General features: G+C 45.5%; 1 protein-coding gene across 2 annotated transcripts in view; it reads right to left on the bottom strand.

The window, feature by feature from the left end:
• LOC140202281 (solute carrier family 22 member 2-like) overlaps positions 1–19,221 on the bottom strand; it is a 47,793-nt gene extending 28,572 nt beyond the window's left edge. For both annotated transcript variants that reach the window (XM_072267168.1, XM_072267169.1), the window contains exons 1-6: positions 18,728–19,221; positions 13,359–13,462; positions 13,110–13,264; positions 7,465–7,633; positions 6,773–6,887; positions 5,912–6,018 (exon numbers count right to left, since the gene is read on the bottom strand). In XM_072267168.1, coding sequence (XP_072123269.1) covers positions 5,912–6,018; positions 6,773–6,887; positions 7,465–7,633; positions 13,110–13,264; positions 13,359–13,462; positions 18,728–19,138 — 1,061 coding nt within the window. In that variant the 5' untranslated portion in view covers positions 19,139–19,221. The remainder of the gene's footprint in view (positions 1–5,911; positions 6,019–6,772; positions 6,888–7,464; positions 7,634–13,109; positions 13,265–13,358; positions 13,463–18,727) is intronic.
• Positions 19,222–20,883: the final 1,662 nt, after the last annotated feature.

Genomic DNA, 20,883 nt, shown 5'->3' with positions numbered 1-20,883 from the left:
GAAAGGAGAGACTGAACTACTAAAAGACCCAACCACTGACCACAGCCACCATTCTCTCATGCCCACACTGCACCGGAATATGGAGATCCCAGATCGGCCTCTACAGGCACCTGAGGACCCACCGATAGACAGCTCCTGAGGAGAACATCAGACTCATCTCCAGTGATCACACTACAGGATGTGGGGGCATCAGAGGCCAGGCCAGGTTAGTCAGTGGATTCAGTCAGAGTTCCACTCAGGTAGGAGGGGCGAGTTCCAATGAATCATTGGTTTCGGAAATTGCCGTGTCTAGAGTTCAAGACCTAGTGTTTGGAGATCAGCGTGTCCTCGGATCAATGCCGAGGATCAAATCCGAAGACTGGAAGTCAAAGCCTGGTCGCCAGAGCTGAGTCTGCGAGTCCACCAGGGAAGCTGAAGTCTGATACCTATGGGCCTGAGTCTGAGTGCTAGTCCGCTGGAGGCCAGAGATGACTCTTGCAGGCTGCTCCCAGCACAGGCCCGGGTGAGTTAATTGTTAACACAAACAGATTTCACTCTATGCTTCGATGTACACATGATGAATCAACTTGTATCACCAATCTTAATACTTCATATAAGAGGGAGTTCAGGTTTTTGAAATTGTGTTCAGTGTATAGGAGCTTTCAACTTCTTCACAGTCAAAAAGTGAATGCCAGCATTTACACCTGGGTCTGCCCGCTTTTTGTGAAAGATTTGTTCCCTTATATCCATTCCAGAAGTGTGTGAACAGACCCATGTATTTTGTTCTGAATATTCCCCAATTAATTGTAGTAATCCATTCCCTGTTACATACACCCTCTGACAAATTTTGACAAGATCATTGGTGCTCTGGGCACCTGCCCTTGCAGACCATTATTCCACACCTGTATTTAACCCTTTGGATATATAAATGGGATATTTACCACAGGGAAATACCAGGATCACTGGGAATCAGAAATAGAAGTGGAAACATTGCTTACCTTTAATTATTGAACGCTGTTGAGTTGGGAAGGCTGTGATGTGCAAAGTGCTTGTGTTTGTCAGTAAGGCAATAAGATCAGCATGAGAATGAGATGGCGAATTGAAGGACAGGAGACTGAAGACTCAGATCCTTCCTGGACCTGATGCAGGGGATCTCCATGTGACCACACAGTCTGTGCTTGGTTCTCTAATGTAGAGGCGACCACTCTGTGAGCACTGAAAGCAGTTCACTAGATTGGGAGAAGTGTGAGGGAATCGCTGCTTCACCTGAAGGACCTGATTGAGCTGTGGTTGGTTGGGTGGGCAGAGGCGAAAGAGCAGGAGATGTACAGTACCTCCAGTGATTGCCTGGGCAAAGGCAGTGGGTGTTGATGGAAAGAGAGTGAGGAAAAGATCCACTGGAGTATTATCAGCAGCCCCATCACCTCCCCCCATCCTCCCCTGGCATTCGAAAAGGGCATTAGCCTTCAGTTTCATTCATCTTTAGCCCTTTCCTTCTATGATCCTCTTTAGCTTCTTACACTGCAATAGAGTTATATAGCACAAAAACAGACTGAACAAGATATCTATCCAAGCTGGTCAAATCACAAATCATAAATCACAAAAACTTTTCCTACATTTGTGACAGCAAGGGACTCAGCTCCTGTCAAGCCTGTTGGCTCTCCTCACTCAGTTCAATTTCACCCTCACCTACAGCAAGAATACCATGGCTGATGCTCTCTCCCACAAGCTTGACACCTCTGAGGACAAAGCCAATCAAGAGCCCATCCTTCCCCATACATGTACGGCTGCTCCAGTGATTTGGGGAAAGGAAACAGAGGTGAAAGCAGCCCAACATTCAGATCCAGTTCCAAGTGGGGGACCTCCCAACCAGCTGTTTGTTCCTGCCGGGGTGCGTCCCAGAATGTTGGAGTGGCGCACTCTTCCCATCAGGTCAGCCACCTGGGGACTCAATGGATCCTGGAATTTAGAAAGAGATGATTTTGGTGGCCATCTATGTCCCAAGATCTCTCTGCCTGTCCTGCTCGTGCACAAAACAAGGTGTCACATCAGAATCCAATTGCTCTGCCCACTGCCTGTGTCTCACCTCTTGGTGGATTTCATCACTGGTCCCACTCCATTCGATGGGAACACTACCATTCTGCTAGTTATGGACCAGTTCTCTAAGGCAGCCCACTTCATTCTCCCCAAGCTCCCACCAACTTGTGAGACTGGCACACTTATGGTTCAGCTGCACAATTTCCCCCAGGAGATAGTGTCTGATCCAGGGCCACATCCCATTTTTGGGAGGCTTTCTGTTCTCTTTTGGGAGCCACAGCCAATCTCTCACCGGGTTTCCACCACCCAATCTAATGGCCAGACTGAGAGAGTGATTCAGGAGTAGGTGACAACCCTGCTCTGACCTGTATCTTCCAACCCCAGGACCTGGAGCACCCAACTGGTTTGGGCAGAGATTGTCTGCAGTTGTCTCCTCCACTAGCATGTTCCCCTTTGAATGGCACATGGGATTCCTGCCACTACTCTTCCCCGTCCAAGAGATGGCGTGGGAGTATCGCTGCTGAACAATTAGTCCAGTGCTACAAGCAGACATGGAGATGGGTCAGGACTTCTCTGCTGTGCACCCAGAGACAATATGCCTGATAGGCTGATAATCTCCGCCAGCAACTGAGGTCTCACAAGCCAAGGGAAAAAGTCTGACTGGCATTTAGAGATGTTCCGTTGAGAGTAGAGAGCTGCAATCTGACCCCACATTACATGGGAATATTTGTAGTTGAGGTGGTTATCAACAGAGCCTCCCATAGTCTATGTCTATCAACATCCATGAAGATTCACCCAGTTTTCCATGTTCCCCAGCACAAACCAATGACTACCTCTCCCCTTGCTCCAGTCTCTCTCCCACCACCTCCCGCCCACTTGGTGGACAGGTTCCTTGACTATTCTGGATGGTGCATCCTGGCATCTCGCTGGATACGGGGCAGTGTCTAGGAGCCTGCTGATTGGGAGGAGTGTGGCCTAGAGGGATGTTCTTGGGTCCCAGCTCGACACATCCTAGACAAGAATCTCATCCAGGACTTCCAGCAGGCACAGGCCTCTGGTGCCTCAGTAGACACACCTAGGGAGGGAGGCCCTGTCGCAGCCGCGGACACTGCTGCGGAGTCTGGGTGTTCTCTCAGGCAGGCAGCTGAAAGAAGACGGCAGTCACACACGTGAGAATGCAGACATTCCAGTCAATTAGGGTTTCTTTGTAACTGTGTTTAACTCCCTTCCTTTTCTTTCAGTCCTGATCGAAGCACAGCGATAACAGCCCTTGCTTACCTTAGTCCACATTCCAAGAAAGAAAATTAGTGATTTAGTTAGATGCTGTTAATGGAACTGTATTAATTTAGTTCTATGATACCACTTACGAACGGCGGTGATGGTGTTAGTTTTTAGTGAGTTTAAGAGTGTTTAGTTAGTGGCCCTGTTGGCCTAGTATTTATTGTTTCCCTTTTGTTCTGTACAGTTCTTATTAAAACTCAGCGAACTATTCATTCTGGGTCTGTGTCCTTCCCTCTACACTTGGGCCATCATTGAACTCCTATCAATCTATTCCTCTCATAACTATGTATACCTCTATCCAAACTCTCCTCATTTTAATGAAGTATTAACCTATTCAACTTTTCCCTAGAACTCAGGTCTTCAATTCTGGCAACATGCTTGTAAATTTTCTCTGTACTTTTTCAATTTCATTGTTACCTTTCCTGTAGGTAGGTAACCAGAACTGCACTCAATACTCAAAATTAGGCCTCACTGACGTATAATACAACTTCGACATAACATCCCAACTTGTACTCAATGCATTGATCTCTGGAGGCCAATGTGCCAAGTGCTCTCTTTATGACTTTATTTACCTGTGATGCCTCTTTCAAGGAATTATGGATCTATATACGCAGATCCCTTTGTTCTACCATCCACTGTACAATTCTTACCCTAGCTTGGCCTCCCAAAGTGCAACACCTCACACTTGTCTACATTAAGTTCCATCAGTCATTTTTCAGCCCATTTTTCCACCTAGTCCAGGTCCCTCTGCAAGCTTTGATAGCCTTTCTCGCGGTCCACTAAACCCCAAATCTTGGTGTCATCCACAGACTAGCTGATCACATTTCAACATTATCATCCAGATCGTCGATATAGATGACAAGCAGCAACGGACCCAGCACCAATCCCTGCAGCATAAGACTAGTCACATTGAATGCAAATTACTGCCTCACCCTGGTGCCAAGTGACCCAACCTTCTTGACCTTATGGGACCTTGTCAAAGGCCTTGCCAATGTCCATGTAAACTACTCCCACTGCCTTTCCTTCATCAATTTTCTTGGTTATCTCCTCAAAAGATGCTATAAGATACATTAGACATGACCTATCATGAACAAAGCCATGTTGACTATCCCTAATCAGTTCCTGTCTGTCCAAATACTTATATATCTGGTCTCTTAGAATACTTTCCAATAACTGACAAATTACTATCACCAGACTCACTAGCCTGTAATTTTTCGGCTTATTTCACATTGCACACACACAGTGCTTGCCATCAACTTCTTCAAAAGCTGAGTATAACAAATTCAATGAACTTTTATCGCACTCAAAACCCAAATTGCAACAATAAATAATTACTAACCAAAATCATAACTGCTGACATATTAAGAACAAAATCCAAATAATGCAGATCTTGTAACCCAATTAAATGGGACAGCAGAATCTTCTAACTACATCTCACCAAGGTTTTAACTCGTCCATTTTCAGCCTGCCGTTAACTCCTTAATTATATTACAAGATGATAATCAGGACATATTTCAAAATCCCTCATATTTTAAGAGAATATCTAGCAAATCAAATCTATGCTGGTTTACAGGACAATCCCATTCCACCATCTGTAATCTTCTCTCACTGCAATCACAGCTGCTCTGTGGGCACCAGAAGGTGTGCTGATACTTGCGGGCTGCCCCCTGTACATCATTGGGTGTGTTGGTTGTTAACACAAACGATGCATTTGATAAATAAACTTGAATGTTGAATCTTCCCTCATGCCACTCACCTAGACATATGGGGCAATTTACAGTGGCCAATTGACTTACTGACCTGCGTGTCTTTTCCTCATGCCACCAGGTTTGTGAACCTGACCTACACAATTCTAACCCTACCAAAGCAACAAAACACCACAGTTCACTTCGACTTGACTTGAAACCCAAATGTTTCCAGGCAGAACGTGCAAGCTCCACATAGACAGCTCCGGATGCCAAGATTGAACCAAAGGCCCCGTTAGCTGAGAATTGGTGTTTCTTGTGCCACATTAAATGCGGTGTAAGTGAGAGAGGCTGAATCAGCACATAAAGAGGTGGATGTAATCGAAGGAGGGGGTGCTTGTAGAGGTGGATGAAAATGTGTAGTCAAGGTTACAGTCACATTAACCACAGCAGAGCAATCCTGATTTTGATATCACAGTTACCATAAGACATTTGAGCAGAACTAGACCACTCGGCCCATCAAATCTGGTCTGCCATTCCATTATGGTTGATTCATTAGCCCTCCCAACACCATTCTCTTGCCTTCTCCCTATAATCAAGACCCTACCAACCTCCACTTTAAACATACACAATGAGTTGGCCTCCACAGCCGTCCGTGGCAATGAATTCCACAGATTCACCACCCTCTTGGTAAAGAATGCTGCCAAGATCAGCTTAGTAACATGGGTTTGGGCAGAGTGACAGAGAAGCGCAGTTCTGCAGTTACTTGACATCATTCAGTCACAGGACACAGTAGTGTCGGCAGGACAGTATAGCGGTCAGCGTAACACTTTACAGCACCAGCAATCATGATCAGGGTTCAATTCTTTCCCGTTTCTGCATGGAAGCCCTAAACCCTCTGCATGGCCATGCAGACCTCTTAATCTTACCAGTTTATCATCAAGATGAGAGTGTGTCTCCTTATCCGCGGGGTCCTAAACAGGTCCAGTACAGACGGTCGGGTCGCATGTCCGTCACCCTCCTCCATCGTAATGGTCTGAAAGGAGACAGAGGCTCAGGCATTAGTGGGACAGTGGTGTAAGGGAACATGCCTGAAGTGCCGAGGAATGTGTGCACCACCCCAGGGGACAACAATGTTACAAAGAGTGGCTCTGTGTAGGGGTGCGAAGTCGAGTGTCCTCCTATACCAACCCACAACCCGATCGACGCCAAATACTTGCCCTGCGCCACGGAAGGAGAGATTCTCAGCCCTTTATGGGTCCCTGGATGTTGGAGTGTGTCACACTGTCTCCCCTAGATGTGGCGGGTGGGGTAGGCCATCTCATCTCTCCAGATGATGGGATGGGTCGTCCCTTCGCACTGGCAAGGGGAGAGGTGGGGTTTTCCTGTCAGCCTTGCTGGGGGGTGGGGTGGGACCAGCCCTGTCTGACGGGATGAACTCATCTCTGGTTTGGCCCAGCCAGGAATCTGCTGTAGCCGTGGCTGATCTGTGCACTATGGGGTCCTGTGACCCAGTGTGGCAGGTAAGGGGGGGGTGGTGGTGGTTTCAGGGTTGCAGCCTTCCTGGAACAGGAGGCAGATCCCACCGCAGAAGTCCCAATTTGGTACAAAACTGGAGTGGCATCTTCTGTAAAATCCCCAGCAGAGCCCTGAATGAGAACTTGGGATGTCTCCATGGGGACTATCTCACATTACTGGCCTCTGCACCCACCCTGTTCTTCAGTGACTAGGAGCCGCCAGACCTCCCCATGCTAAAGAAGTTTGTGAACATCCCCTCCCACAACACTCACCTGGGCCGTCTGGGTCAGGCGGGACCCATTCGTCGCTGCGACCTGTTGGAGAACTTTCATCACCTCCGCCTCCTTCCCCCGGGACAACATCCACCTGGGAGACTCCGGGATCAGCCTGCCAACATCATACGTCCTGGTAAGCAGCGGGCTAGGGTCCACCAGTGGTAACAATCACCCAAACCAGAGACTACCCAAGGCAGCCAGTTATCTCTTCAGATGCCATTAATGGTAACCAATCTCCCCACCCAAGATTACCAATGTCCCTATCAGAAATTACCAGGTCACCAGTCATCCCAACCAGATGTTACTAGTGGTGACTAGCCTCTCCCTTCAGACATAGCCACCCAGACTAGGCATTACCAATATTAACTAGTAACATCCAGTATGCTTCAGTAGTTCAAACAATACTGCCCAAGAAAATACTGGTACCATCCCAACCACCCTATCCTTTACCAGGATTAAGTAGTCAACCTCAACAGGCAACGTCAGCAGTAACCAGTCCTTCCTCAAAGTTACCACTGGTTAACAGCTGCTCCCTCCTGGGCATTACCAGAGCTAACCAACCACCCCTATCACACATTCACCAGGCACTATCATTAGTAACTAACCACACCCCCACAACATTGCCAATAGTAAAGACACGCTCCCCCCTCCCATATTACCAATCACACCCACCCCTCCTCATGCATTACCAGTAGTAGGTGAGGAAGAGGATGTTTGGGATGGTGATAATGAGCTGCAGGCTTCTCCAGGCCGGAACTGAGTAGGCCACTGCCGGAAGGACCATGATGCCAAAACTGAACGCCATCTGGTTCAGAATGCCCGCCTGCCTCCTGTGTTTGGGCACAACCAGTTCTGTCACTGCAAGAAAAATCATGGGGTGTGTGGAGCTGACAGGTAGCAGTGAAATGGATCCAGAGAGAACCCCCACCATCCCTCCACCTCTCCCACACCTGGCCGAGAGAAAGTGGACATTGAACCTCCAGGATGAGATTGGTATCCATCTGAGCAGCTGTGAGGATTGAACAGGTGTTAGGGAGCTTGGTTACCAAACTCACTGACGCTTCCAGCACTAGTTATAATCTGCCTGCCACAACATTAGTTCAAGGCATTTAACCCCTCTACACCATTCCCACTTCCTCCACAACATCTGTTCTCAGGGAGGGACCCGCTACAATCCTTGGACAACTTAATAGTGACTTATATACAATCTTTGAGGTGCCTGGATTTTTAGATTTACAAGTACAGTGTATAAACATTCCTGTTGATACCATGGCAGAGAAGATTAAGAGTAGAAAGTCATCAAATGGTGGGACCTGGTGCTTCCAAATTCCAGGTCCCATTGTCACATTCCCAAATGATCTGCAGAAGGATGAGACCATATTTTGAGCAACTTCTAGTAGCTCCGTTTAACTCTCTATTTATCAATGCACTCAGTATTGTCAGAGATCCCTGCCATCCACTCCACAATCTCTCTGACCCCTACCATCAGGCAGGAGATACTGTAGCATTAGCACAAGGAGTGTTAGGATGGGAAACAGCTTCTTTCCCCCAGGTTGTGAGACTAATAAACTCCCTGCCATCACATATGAAATGCCAGTAATTTTACACTGTTCACTCTACAGAGAGTGGTGCGGACAGCCCAGCGCATCTGTAGTTGTGAACTTCTCATGATTCAGGACATTCACAAGGCCAGGTGTGTAAAAAGGGCCTGTAGGATTATTGGGGACCTAAGCCATCCCAACCACAATCTATTCCGGCTGTTACCACCCAGGAAGCGGTACCACAGGATTAAAGCCAGGACCAATAGGCTCCGGGACAGCTTCTTCCACCAGGCCATCAGGCTGATGAATTCACGCTGATTTGAGTGTACTCTATATTACACTGACTGTTCTATTTATTATAAATTACTATAAATTACTATGATTGCACATTACACATTTAGATGGAGACGTTATGTTAAGATTTTTACTCCTCATGTATGTGAAGAATGTAAGAATTCAGTTCAATTAATATGTGTCGTAAATGCACCTCATGCTAAGGATCAATCTTCTAGAATATATTTTATTAGTTGTTAATTGACTTCTGGTACTATCTCTTCATGTGTTGTGTGTGAGTTATATGTACTGTGGTGAGCATCTTGCTCCAGAAGAAGGTTGTTTTGTTTGGTGGTATACATGTGTACAGTTGAACGACAATAAAAAAACTTAATGCATGAGCTCTGGGCTCTGTGAATGACTGGGAATGGAGCACCAATCACGTGACTAGAAGGGAAATCAGCCACTGGGTCACCAGCCACGTGACTGGATGGGATGAGGCAGTGAATCATAGTTCACAGGATTACAGGGAATCTGGGGCTAGCTTGTTGGTCAGAGGCTCAGATGAGACCTAATAGAAGTTTATAGGATTATAAATGGCATAGATAGAGTGTAGGCAGCAGGTATCTTTTGCCCAGGGTCAAAATGTCCATTACTGGAAGGCATGAGAGGGATAAATTCAAAGGAGATGTTAGGGGCAAGTTTTTTTGCAAGGAGTGGTGATGGCCTGAAATTCATTGCCCGGGTGGCATTGGACACAAATGTGATAGAGGCACTTCAGAGGCTCCTAGGAATGTGCAGAGAATGGAGGGGTATGGATACTGTGTAGGTAGAAGGGATTTGAGGAAATTTGAGGATGAACTTCACTCAAGAGTGATGCAAGTGTGGAATAAGCTGCTAGCATAAGTATTAGATAAGGGTTCAACTGTAACTTTTAAGGCAAAGTTTGGTTAGGCACATGGATGAGAGATATGGAGAGTAACGGTCTGACTGCAGGCAGAAGGAACTAGGCAGAAAACCCAGCCCAGCACATGCTAGATGAGCCAAAGGACCTGTCCCTGTTCTATAATACCCTATGACTGTATACGGCAGCCTCCATTCTACTTACTCCAGTTCCTCCTCTATCTTATATTCTGCAGATGCTAGAAAGCCAAGGTTGTCAAGCCGAGGAGTGGGAGTGGGGACAAGCTCCCACTACCTGAAAGTTCTCCTCACGGCATGCGCCTCAAATAGCCTCTGACAACCAAGTCCAACTCCTGGCCTTCTTGTGGGGCTTAGCCCCTAAGCCCGGCAGAACTGTTTCTACTGACAGGAGAAGGGGTGAAGGTGGGTCCTGGGGCCTTAAAACCAGTGCTTCGGGTAGATGGAGCTCGTCAGCCTGGGAAGACAGTCTATCTAAGAGAGGGAAAACTCTGATTTCAAACCTCCGCTGCCTTGCGGCCATACCCACTCACAAGAAAGGCTTCGGGAGTAAACCCTGAGGACAAATCCGGAGCTGGAGTCCCTAAGGTAGTCCGACGTTGCCTTCAACCTCGTTCTGGCAATTCCTGCGGCGACACTGGTGCCAAGCTGTATCGGCGCTTGCCCTTCCCGTGGACAACATCGGTGTCGGGAGAGGGGAGACTTGCTGCTTGGGCAACTGCCGGTCTTCTAGACAACCTTGGCCAGGCCTGTGCCCTGGAGAGGACACTCCAGTGTTGCCTCACCGCGACGGCACAACTGAAGCAAGACTTTCCAGGCGCAGATCCATGGTCTCGCGAGACTAACGGATGCCACCACCAGAAGGGATTAGTTTAATTCATCAGGCAGCATCTCTGGAGGAAAATAAACTATAAATATTTGGGTCAAGACCCTTCATCGGGACTGGAAAGGAAGGGGGTTGGAAGCAGAATAAGAAGGAGGGGGAGGGGAAGAGTACAAGCTGGCAGGTGATAGGTGAGACCCGGTGAGGGGGAAAATGTTTAAGTGGGGGGGGGGGTTGAAATAAGAAGCTGGTAGGTGATAGGTGGAAGAGGTAAAAGGTCGAAGAAGAAAGAATTAAATAGCAGAGGAGAGTGGACCGTGGAAGAAAAGAAAGGAGGAGGGACATCAGAGGGAGAAGATGGGAAGGTGAGGAGAAGAGATGGGGTGAGAAGAGAACCAGAAAAAGGAATGGAAAAAGAGAGAAGGGGCAAGGGGTAATTATTGGAAGTTAGAAATCGATGTTTATGACATCAGGTTGGAGGCTACCTGAGGTGCTGCTTCTCCAACTTAAGCTTAGCCTCATCATGGCAGTAGAGGAGACCATGGACAGGTAGTGTCATACTGGGAATGGAGAGCCAACAGGGAGGTCCTTCCTATTTACAGTGGGCAAAGCAAAGGCAGAGACCAAGGAGTCCCACAATCCACGTCAGGTCTCATCAGTGCTGAGGAGGCGGCACCAGATACAATGGATGACCCTGGCAGACTCTCAGTGTCCCCTCACCTGGAAGGACTGTTTGTGGCCCTGGGTGGTGGTGAGGGAGGAGGAGGGGTAGCTGTGGAGAGTGCCGGGTGGTGGATCATTTGGGGGTGAGGGAAATGAGTGGACAAGGGTGTCATGTAGACAGTGATCCCGGTGGATGACGGAGAGTTGGGGGGAGACGGAAGGATGCGTTTAGAGGTAGGATCCCATTGGAGGTGGTAGCAGTTAAAGATGGCAGATGTGCTGGATATAGAGATTGATAGGGTGGTAGGTAAGGATAAGGGGAACTCAGTCCTTGTTATGAAGGCAAGAGGATGATGTATGGGATATGGAAAAAAAGCGTGTCAATCAGTGTCAATGGTGGTGGAAGAGAAATGCCATTATTTGAAAGAGGAGGACATCTCTGATGTTCTAGAATAGAAAGCCTAAAGAATGTGAAAGGTTTTTGCACTTCTTTTTCTTACTGTATATACAGTGGATTCTGTTTATTCAGTCCATTGGTTGATAAGGGGAGCCACTTATTTGGGATTACTCTGAAAGAACAAAAATTAATCTAGAAAATAGTTGGAATTCCCTTCATTTATTTGGGATACTTTGCTGCTTAATTGGGACAGGAGACTGTTGCTGGACAGTTTCTAACTAGCATACTTCATGTGAACTTTTGTGGTCTACACAATGCTTAGAGCAGACCGTTTTGAAATAGCGGCATTGTGGGTGTTTGTGTTTAAAAAGTAGTTATTTTTGTCACTAAACATAGCAAGAAGTAAGCAGTAAGACAATTTAGAACTGTTTTGCTCACTGCAGTTTCAAGCATTCAGGCTTGGAGATGCAGAAGAGCTGGGAGTGAAAATGAAACGGTTTCACTACTTCAACAAGTTAGAAACTATGAAGAATTTGAAGGTATTGACAATCATCTTGAATGTTACAATGAAAGTGAAGATCTGGAGGATGCAATCATCGAAGGCATTGTATGAAGGCAGTCCATTATCTGCACTGATTTAGTTCAGTTACAGTCAAGCAAAATATAATGGCAGTGCATTAGTTACCTGTCATATCTGACGATGCCAGTGAAACCTGTGCAGGAGAGTTTTTGAAGTGGAAAAGCCAATGCACTAGGATAGTTCCACTCTCTCCACCTCGGAGGTTCAGGTCTAGTGGTGTGAGTAGTCGACACAAACTACAGTCTGGCTGCAGTGGATAACCACAACTTTTTCTGTGCTGTGTCACACCCTTCACTCTCCATGAAGCATTGCAGAACCGCCACCTTGACAGTTGGATTTCATTGTTGATTCTCATCCACCCAGTCCATTGGATCTGACTTGTATGTTAGGACAGACACGTCCCAGTTTCACTGGGGTACAAGGCCTGCCAGTTACCCTCACCAGGTTTAGCCTGTCTGTGGAAGAGGTGCAACAAGAGTGTGTCTGCTGTTGCACACAAGTAGCTACTTGCTGCCACAGGTGAGAGCTGAGAACCAAGGGTGAGTGAGCTGGCCCAGAATGGGCATGACAAGCCCCTTCATCAGAGGTGCTGCCCCTCGCTGGACACCCCGTAACAGCAGTGCACACCAGATGAATTCCTCTGTTGATAAGTATTAGGGAGTAATACGCAGTTTTATAATACTCTAGTTGCATTGGTAGTGTTCTAATTTCTTCTGTGTTTCATTTAAATACATAATTTGTTATTTAAATGGTAGTTTGTCTTTTTTTTATACCTTTTTCACTACTTTCATGAAACTCCAGCTAACTATGACAGCCATTTAATTGGGCCAAAATGTACTGGTCCCAATGTGTCCCAATTAACCGGAATCCAATGTGTATTTTACCATAAATCAAGTTTAAATCAAACCACACCATTTTCTCCTCATGAAATTTAGCAGTGATAAAGGAGCTCAGAGTCAATGATCTACAACTTTAACAGTGTTTTTCCCTCTCAATTGATGCTGCCTGACCTGCCGAGTATTTCCAGCATTTTCTGGGTTTTTTTTTAAATTTCAGTTTGCAGTAATTTTTTTTCAAGATTGTCATCATCTGCTGAGGATCCCTGACATCTACATATCACAGAGCGAGGTTCTTACTTAAGATGTTGGCAGACAGGTATCCTCCCCGACTGAAGAGCCCCTGTAGAGTGCGCAGAATCACAAACCAAGGGTAGCTTGGAGCAAAGGCCAGTGGGAGACCCGAGGCTGTGGTCACAAAGGTTGCAAACAAGAAGCAGGACTTGCGACCAAATCTGCAGGTAGAAGTTGTGGACAGAATGATGAATATCCCATTCCCACACCCGGGGACTAACACAATGTATGAGGCATGCGTTGGTCCATACGTACATGTCCGCTGCATAGCCCATGATTATCGTTCCAAGCATGAAGCCCAGGTTCAGACAAGCATGAGAGAGGTCCACCTTCCAGGCGTCAGCACACACCAGCTCAAACTGTTGTGGAATTACACAAATAACATCACTGAAACACATAAGTTCCACAGCCACGTGCCACCCTAAACTGACAGGGGTACCAACATCTCCTAAGTGCAAAGAGTAAAGGCGTTTGAGTTTTACAGAACAGGGACAGGTCATTTACCTATGTTGTAATGATTCTGTGTAATGCGTTCAAACATAAGCAAGGCCTACGACAAATCCCGAAATGGCAGGTTGGTCAAGAAGGCTCAGTCACTTGGCATTTAGGATTAGATATTGGCTTCACAGGAGAAGCTAAAAAGTGGTAGCATGGTTGCCTGTCTGACTGAAAGCCCGTGACTAGTGGTCTGCTGCAGGGATCAGTGCTGTGTCCACTGTTGTTTGCCATCTATATCAATAGTCTGGATGATAATGTAGTTAACTGGATCAGCAAATTTGCAAATGACACCAAGATTGGATCATAGTGGACAGCGAGGAAGGCTGTCAGAGTTTGTAGTGGGATCTGGTCCAGCTGGAAAAACGGCAGATGGAATTTAATACAGACAATTGTGAGGTGTTGCACTTTGGAAGGACAGACATGGGTGACCAGCGTAGGTTACAGAGGAGTGCAGTAGAACAGTGGTATCTGGGAATACCGATCCATAAGTCCTTGACAGTGACACCACAGGTCAAGAGGGTCATAATTAAAGTTTTTGGCACATTGGCCTTCATAAAACAAAGTATGAAGTACAGGAGTTGGTATGTTATTGAAATTGTATAAAGACATTAGTGGGGCCTAATTTAGAGTAATGTAGGCAGTCTGATCACCTACCTACAGGGCAGATATCAATAAGATTGAAAGAGTGCAGAGAAAATTTACAAGGATGTTGAGGTCCTGAGCCGTAGGGAAAGGTTGAGTAGGTTTGGACTTTATTCCTAGAGCAGAGGAGATTGAGGGGAGAGTACAAAATTATGAGGGGTCTAGATAGTGGTATAGCATAGTGATTGGTGCAATGCTATTACAACTCAGAATTCAAAGTTCAACTATGATGCTGTCCGTAAGAAACGTTAACCACTGCACCACCATGGTACCCTATGAATGGCTCCCTAAACACAGTGCCACAGTTCGGTTGCTCATCCTTCCTACAGCCCCCACTCTCATCCGCACAGGGAGAAAAATCTCAGACCTACTGAGCAAGCTCAAAGGCTGAGGCTCCACCAGAACCACCTGTGAGATTCCCCTCCTTGCCTCACTCAGAGGCACACCCTCTCATCCCCGGCCACAGACCCAATTTGAAACAGTCAATCTACTGGGTGCAACTGCCTCCTGAAGGATATAAGGCTGTCCCTCTGAGGAGTCTGGCAAACTTACCACCAGTGCTTTTATTATCTCTTACAAGTAAATGGAACACCGGAAACAGTGAAGATCATTCTCAGTTTTGAGATTGTCACTCCAACATATAGTCATGAAGCTATATGTCTCAGAAACAGCCTAAATCATCCACGCTGACCAGGGTGTCTACCTGATCTAGTACCATTTGCCTACATTTGGCCTATATCCCTCTAAACCTTTCCTGTCCATGTGTCTGTCTAAATGCATTTTAAACATTGCAATTCTCCACCCTCCTCCCTCACTTCCACTGGCAGCTCATCCTACATACCCACATCTTGCTCCCTTTTAAATCTTACCCCTCTCATTTTAACTCCATACCCTTGTAAGGAATGAATTAATTATAATTCTTCCTTGGAAATGCCAAAATAAAATGGAAGTTCGAAGACAAAATGGTGTTAGCTTGAAATGTGGTACTAGTCCAGAGATGTGCACGTCCCCGAGATGAGATAATGATAATTTACTGCCTTACAAACCATTTGTCTCCATTTTCCTAAACTATCTGTCTGTGTCAAAGGTCATAAGAGATAAGGACGTGCAGCAGTTACCACTAAGGGATAGAAAAGTACTGGGGTGATAATTATATTATTGTTTTGAAGGAACCTTCAAGGGTATAAAAAGGGGCACTTTCTTTGTGCAAGGGGGAATCGTCTCTTAAACTGAATCATGACTAGAGCCAGTATGAAAAGTTGTAGATAGAGAGTGATAGATAGATGCAGAGAGAAAAGTTAGAGATAGAGAGTGATAGATAGATGTAGAGAGAAAAGGCCACATGAAGGGTTGTCAGATCTGTGGCTCCCCTTCGACATTTCAAATCTCAGCTTAATAAGTGGATGATAAGTGTTATGTTGTTGTTTTGTATTACTTGAGTAATCATTCATTTTTCTTTCTGTATTACATTTGTTCCAGTTCTAATCTCGTGATTCCATGTGACCCTTAACACGTGTGCAGTGCCTCCTTTTTCATTTGTGAATGCATATGCAAATTCCCTGAGCTGAACCAGGAAAGAACACAGAATGAATTTTAAAATAATTTTCGTTACCCTCTGGTTTTAGACTCTGTAATCCCAGGGATTACCTTATCAATGCCCCCTTGCGATTTTAGATACCTCTATTAGGTGGGAAGGAAGTAAATGCAATGTTACCATTCATTTCGAAAGGATTGGAATAAGAGAGCAAGGATGTAATGCTGAGGTATTATAAATCATTGGTTATACGGCAGTTGAGCAATTTTGGGCCCCTTGTCTAAGAAAGGATGTGCTGGCATTGGAGAGGGTCCAGAGAAAGTTCATGAGAATGATCCCAGGAATGAAAGGGTTAACGTATGAGGACCGTTTGATGGCTCTGGGCCTGTACTCACTGGCGTTTAGAAGAATGAGGGGCAATTTCATTGAAACCTGTCAAATATTGAAAGGCCTAGATAGAGTGGATGTGGAGAGGATGTTTCCTATAGTGGGAGAGTCTAAGACCAGAGGACACAGATTAGAAAGACATCTCTTTAGAACAGAGGGGTGAAAGTATTTCTTTAGCCAGAGGGTGGTAAATCTGTGGAATTTATTAGCACAAATGGCTGTGGAGGCTGATAGGTAAGGACATTAAAACTGACGATGAAAAGGTAGGAGAATGGGGTTGAGGGAAATAATAAATCAGCCATGATGGAATGGTGGAGCAGGTTCAATGGGCCAAATTCTGCACCAATGCCTAAAGGTCTCCCCTCAGCATCCTATACTTCAAGGAAGACAGACCAGGCCCATCCAGCTCAAGCCTGTTGGACCTTATTAACCTTCTCTGCACCTTTTCCAGCCTAATAACATCCTTCCTATAACTAGGTGACCAGAAGTGCACACTAACTCCAAGTGTGGTCTCACAGTAACTTGTACAGATGTAACATGATGTCCCAACTCTCATACTCAGTAGCCTACCTGACGAAGACAAGCATGCAAATGTCTTCTTCACCACTTTCAGGGATCTATGAATTTGTACCTCAAAATCTTTCTGTTCTACAACACTCCCCAGGGTCCTGCCATTTACTGTGCAAGTCTGGCCCTGGTTTAATTCAACAAAATACAATACTACACACAAGAGTCTGCAGATGCTTGAATCTGGAACAACAAATTCTGCTCAAGGATCTCAGTGTGTTAAGCAGCATCTATGGTGGGGGCTGAGGTTGCTGGAGTAAATTGTTGATGTTTCAAATCAAAATCAAAATCAAATAACAGGACACTTGTCTAAGGAAAATATCATTGTTACCCTTATCAAACAATGGAGATATACTGGCTGTCCTATATTAACCCATGCTTAATGTTATGACAATTAACTTTATCTCAGTCAATGCTCCCTTGTGTTTTCTGTCATTAATGTTAAACTGATTGGCCTATCTAGTGGGAAGTTGAAAAGTGAGATTCAAAAGTTGGAGTTATTCAGAAAGCAACAGAATGCAATAACTTGTACACTGCAAACATCCTCTGGGTAAACTTTTGAGTCAATCAACCAAAATCTTTTTCTCTCTTAATGTGAATCCGTTTCTTTAGCTTTCGAGCATTCTCCTCACTTATGTGGTATCAAGTTCACAGGTAGGTAACTGTTTCTCTTTTCACAGATGCTGCCTGGTCCTGACCTGCTGAGTGTTAGTGTTTTCTGATTTTGTTTCGGACTTCCAGCATCTTCAGTTGTTTGCTTTCCAACTACCCCACCCCACATGTCCAAATCAGTACTGAACATCTTACTTACTGCCCATTACACCGCTGGCACGTAGGGCAACAGTGAAGGTCCTCCATCTCCATCGTTTCCATAACAATTTTTTTTAACCGGTCAGGGTTGTTAGCCCTGAGACGAGCCCCCGAACCAGTGGGCCACCCTTAGTCTGGCTTTCCTCTGTTTGGCATGGGTGACCACATCAAGAATCAAACCATGAGGCTCTGACTCCAGCCAACATGGATCTCTAGGTCACTGGGCAAGGTCTTGGAGAAGTGAATGTCTAACCACTTCCATAAAATCAAGAGACATAGGAGCAGAACCACTGGGTCTACTCCACTATTCCATCATGACTGATTTATTATCTCAAACCCACTCTCCTACCCTCTCCCTGTAACCTTGGCCACCCTTACCAATCAAAAACTTATCAATCTCTGCTTTAATTATACCCAGTGACTTGGCCTCCACGTGTGCCTGGGGCAATGAATTCCACAGATTCACCCAACATTCACATACCATGCTGAAGACATCACAAGATACTTCGCAGTACTGTTTAACACTAATGCAATTAGCCTTAAGGTGGATGATTGGAGAGGATTGGATTGGAGAAGAGGAGATAGAGAGTAACTTTAGCCAGGAGGACACACTAAAGGAAGTTCCAGAGATTAGGTTCTGGACATCTCCAACACTGTGTCCGCAGAACACAGGACAGGAAAACAAAGAACCAGGGAAACACTGAGATGCCACATAATTATTGTGCCCTAGGGATTGGGAGCAGTGAGGCGGAGGAAGGATCTGAACACAAGTTTGAGAGGGGTAAAACAGAGGTCCCATCAGAAGTCTACCCACCACTACAAGAAAATGCAGATTTTCCAGGTGCCCCTTCCCAAGTTTGTCCTGCAACCAAAGGCACTAATAAAAATAATCTGCTCACTATCACATTGTTGTTCATGGGATCTTACTCTGTACAGACTGGCTATTGCGTTTCCTATATTACAGCTGTGGCAGTGCTCTCACCAGATGCAAACTGTGTGAGATGACCGGAGATTGAGTTGGTTGTTAGCCAAACGACATAAACTGTGTGGGATGACCCAAGGTTGGGTTGGTTCACTGGATGCTTCAATGTACATGTGATAAATAAATCGGAAGAGTGTCATTGAAAAGCGAGTCTGTCTTTCACCACTATATCGAGTCTGACCTCTGACCAAAGCTGAAACCTACCTCAGTCACGATGCTGGAGACTGAGCCGTTCTCAAACTCCCACCCATCCTGGCACGTCGTAACAGGGAGATCTCGAGAGTGATTCCAGGCAAAGGGAAGTGGATTGTCACAGCTGATCGAGGAAGAGTTCCAATCCAGGTCAAACCTCTTGCAATGACTGTACGAGGAGATGCCAGGACGTCCTGCAGGGAGTGTATAGTTCTTTTCCTGGTTCAGGGACCAGTTGCATTTTTCCCTAAGTTCTGATGCCCCAGGGCTCCTGCACCAGTGGTCAGGAGTAACAGCTAGGAACACAAAGCCAAAGTATAGCCAGGAGAACAAGGCTGAGCTCAGATACATCAGGAGGAACACTCTGCTCTGATATGGACCGAAACCTCCAACTTCTACAAGGACATCATCAAATGTTGCCATGGTGAAGGAGGGTCAGACTGCAGTCGAGGAAAGCTCTGAGGGGCTGTGTTGTCCACCAACAGACCACATTACAAATGACCTGTTTATGGACAGCTAACAGGAGAGCAAAGGTCTACAAATGCTCAGTGTAAATCAGTGGTTTATTCAGGTTAATAAGTGAATGGAACAGATACTTGCCTTATTAAGGAGGGTTAGGTTAGGTCAGACTTACAAACAAACAAGAAGCAATCACATTTCAGTACTTTTACATTGCACTGACATTGTAAAAAAAAATCCAAAAAATATCCATTACTTGATGGGTGAACTAGTAAGTTTTCAGAGCACACAAATATTGGTGGAGTTTAGGACAGCTTAAAGAGCTGTCGAACGATACAACAGAATATAGACCAGCTGCAAGTATGGGCAGAGAAATGGCAGATAAGAATTTAAGCAAATGTAAGTTGTCACATTTTGGGGAGGTAAATGTAAATGTAATGTCTACAGTTAATGACAGAATCCTTAACGGCCTTGATGTCTGGAGGGATCTTGAGATCCAAGTTCAAAGTTACCCTGAAAGTGGCCATGCAGGCAGATAGGGTGGTGAAGGTGGTTTAGGTCATGCATGCCTTCATTGCCTGGGGGATTGAGTACAAGGGTAAGGAAGTGCGCCTTGCAGTGGTGTCAAGAAAACAACCTCTCCCCTCAATGTCGCAAGAACAAAGGAGCTGGTTGTGGACTACAGTAGGAGTGGAGACAGGCTAACCCCTATTGATGTCAATGGATCTGGAGTTGACAGGGTGAACAGCTTTAAGTTCCTCAGCATAAACATCACTGAGGATCTCACGTGGTCTGTATATACTGGCTGTGTGGGGAAAAAGGTAAAACAGTACCTCTTTCACCTCAGATGTTTGAAGAAGTTTGATGTAAGCTCCCAGATCTTAAGAACTTTCTACAGGGGCACAACTGAGAGCATCCTGACTGGCTGCATCACTGCCTGGTATGGGAACTGTACCTCCCTTAATTGCAGGAGTCTGCAGAGAGTGGTGCGGACAGCCCAGCACATCTGTAGTTGTGAATTTCCCATAATTCAGGACATTTACAAGGATAGGTGCGTAAAAAGGGCCCGTTGGATCATTGGGGACCCAAGTCACCCCAACTGCTACTATCCAGGAAACAGTACCGCAGCATAAAAGCCAGGACCAACTGGCTCCGGGACAGCTTCTTCCACCAGGCCATCAGACTGATTAATTCATGCTGACACAACTGTATTTCTATGTTATACCTACTATCCTGCTGTACATACTATTTAGCACAAATTACTATAAATTGCACATTGCACGTTCAGACGTAGACATAAAATAAAGATTTTTACTCCTTGTGTATATGAAGGATGTAAGTAAAAAGTCAATTCAATTCAATATATTACACTTTGGTTGGGCTGCATGGAGTACCATATATAATTCTGGTCACCCGTAACAGGAAGGGCCTGGAGGTGTTGGTTCAAACATTTCAAAGTAAATTTATCATCAAAGTATGTCTATGCTGTATACAACGCTGAGGTTTATTTTCTTGTGGGCATTCACAGTAAATCCATAATGGAATAATAACCATGACAGTATCAATGAAAGACTGATACAGTTATCAGTAACTTGGGCTTTCAATCAGTGTGCAAAAGACAATAATCTATGCAAATAAAATATTTTTAAAAAGGAAATAATAATAATAAACAAATAAACAAGAAATATCGAGAACATGAGACGAAGAGT

Source organism: Mobula birostris, chromosome 8 (genome assembly GCF_030028105.1).
Source record: "Mobula birostris isolate sMobBir1 chromosome 8, sMobBir1.hap1, whole genome shotgun sequence".
Taxonomy (NCBI): domain Eukaryota; kingdom Metazoa; phylum Chordata; class Chondrichthyes; order Myliobatiformes; family Myliobatidae; genus Mobula; species Mobula birostris.
The sequence above is the reverse complement of the archived record's forward strand: the minus strand, read 5'-3'. Positions and strand labels throughout refer to the sequence as shown.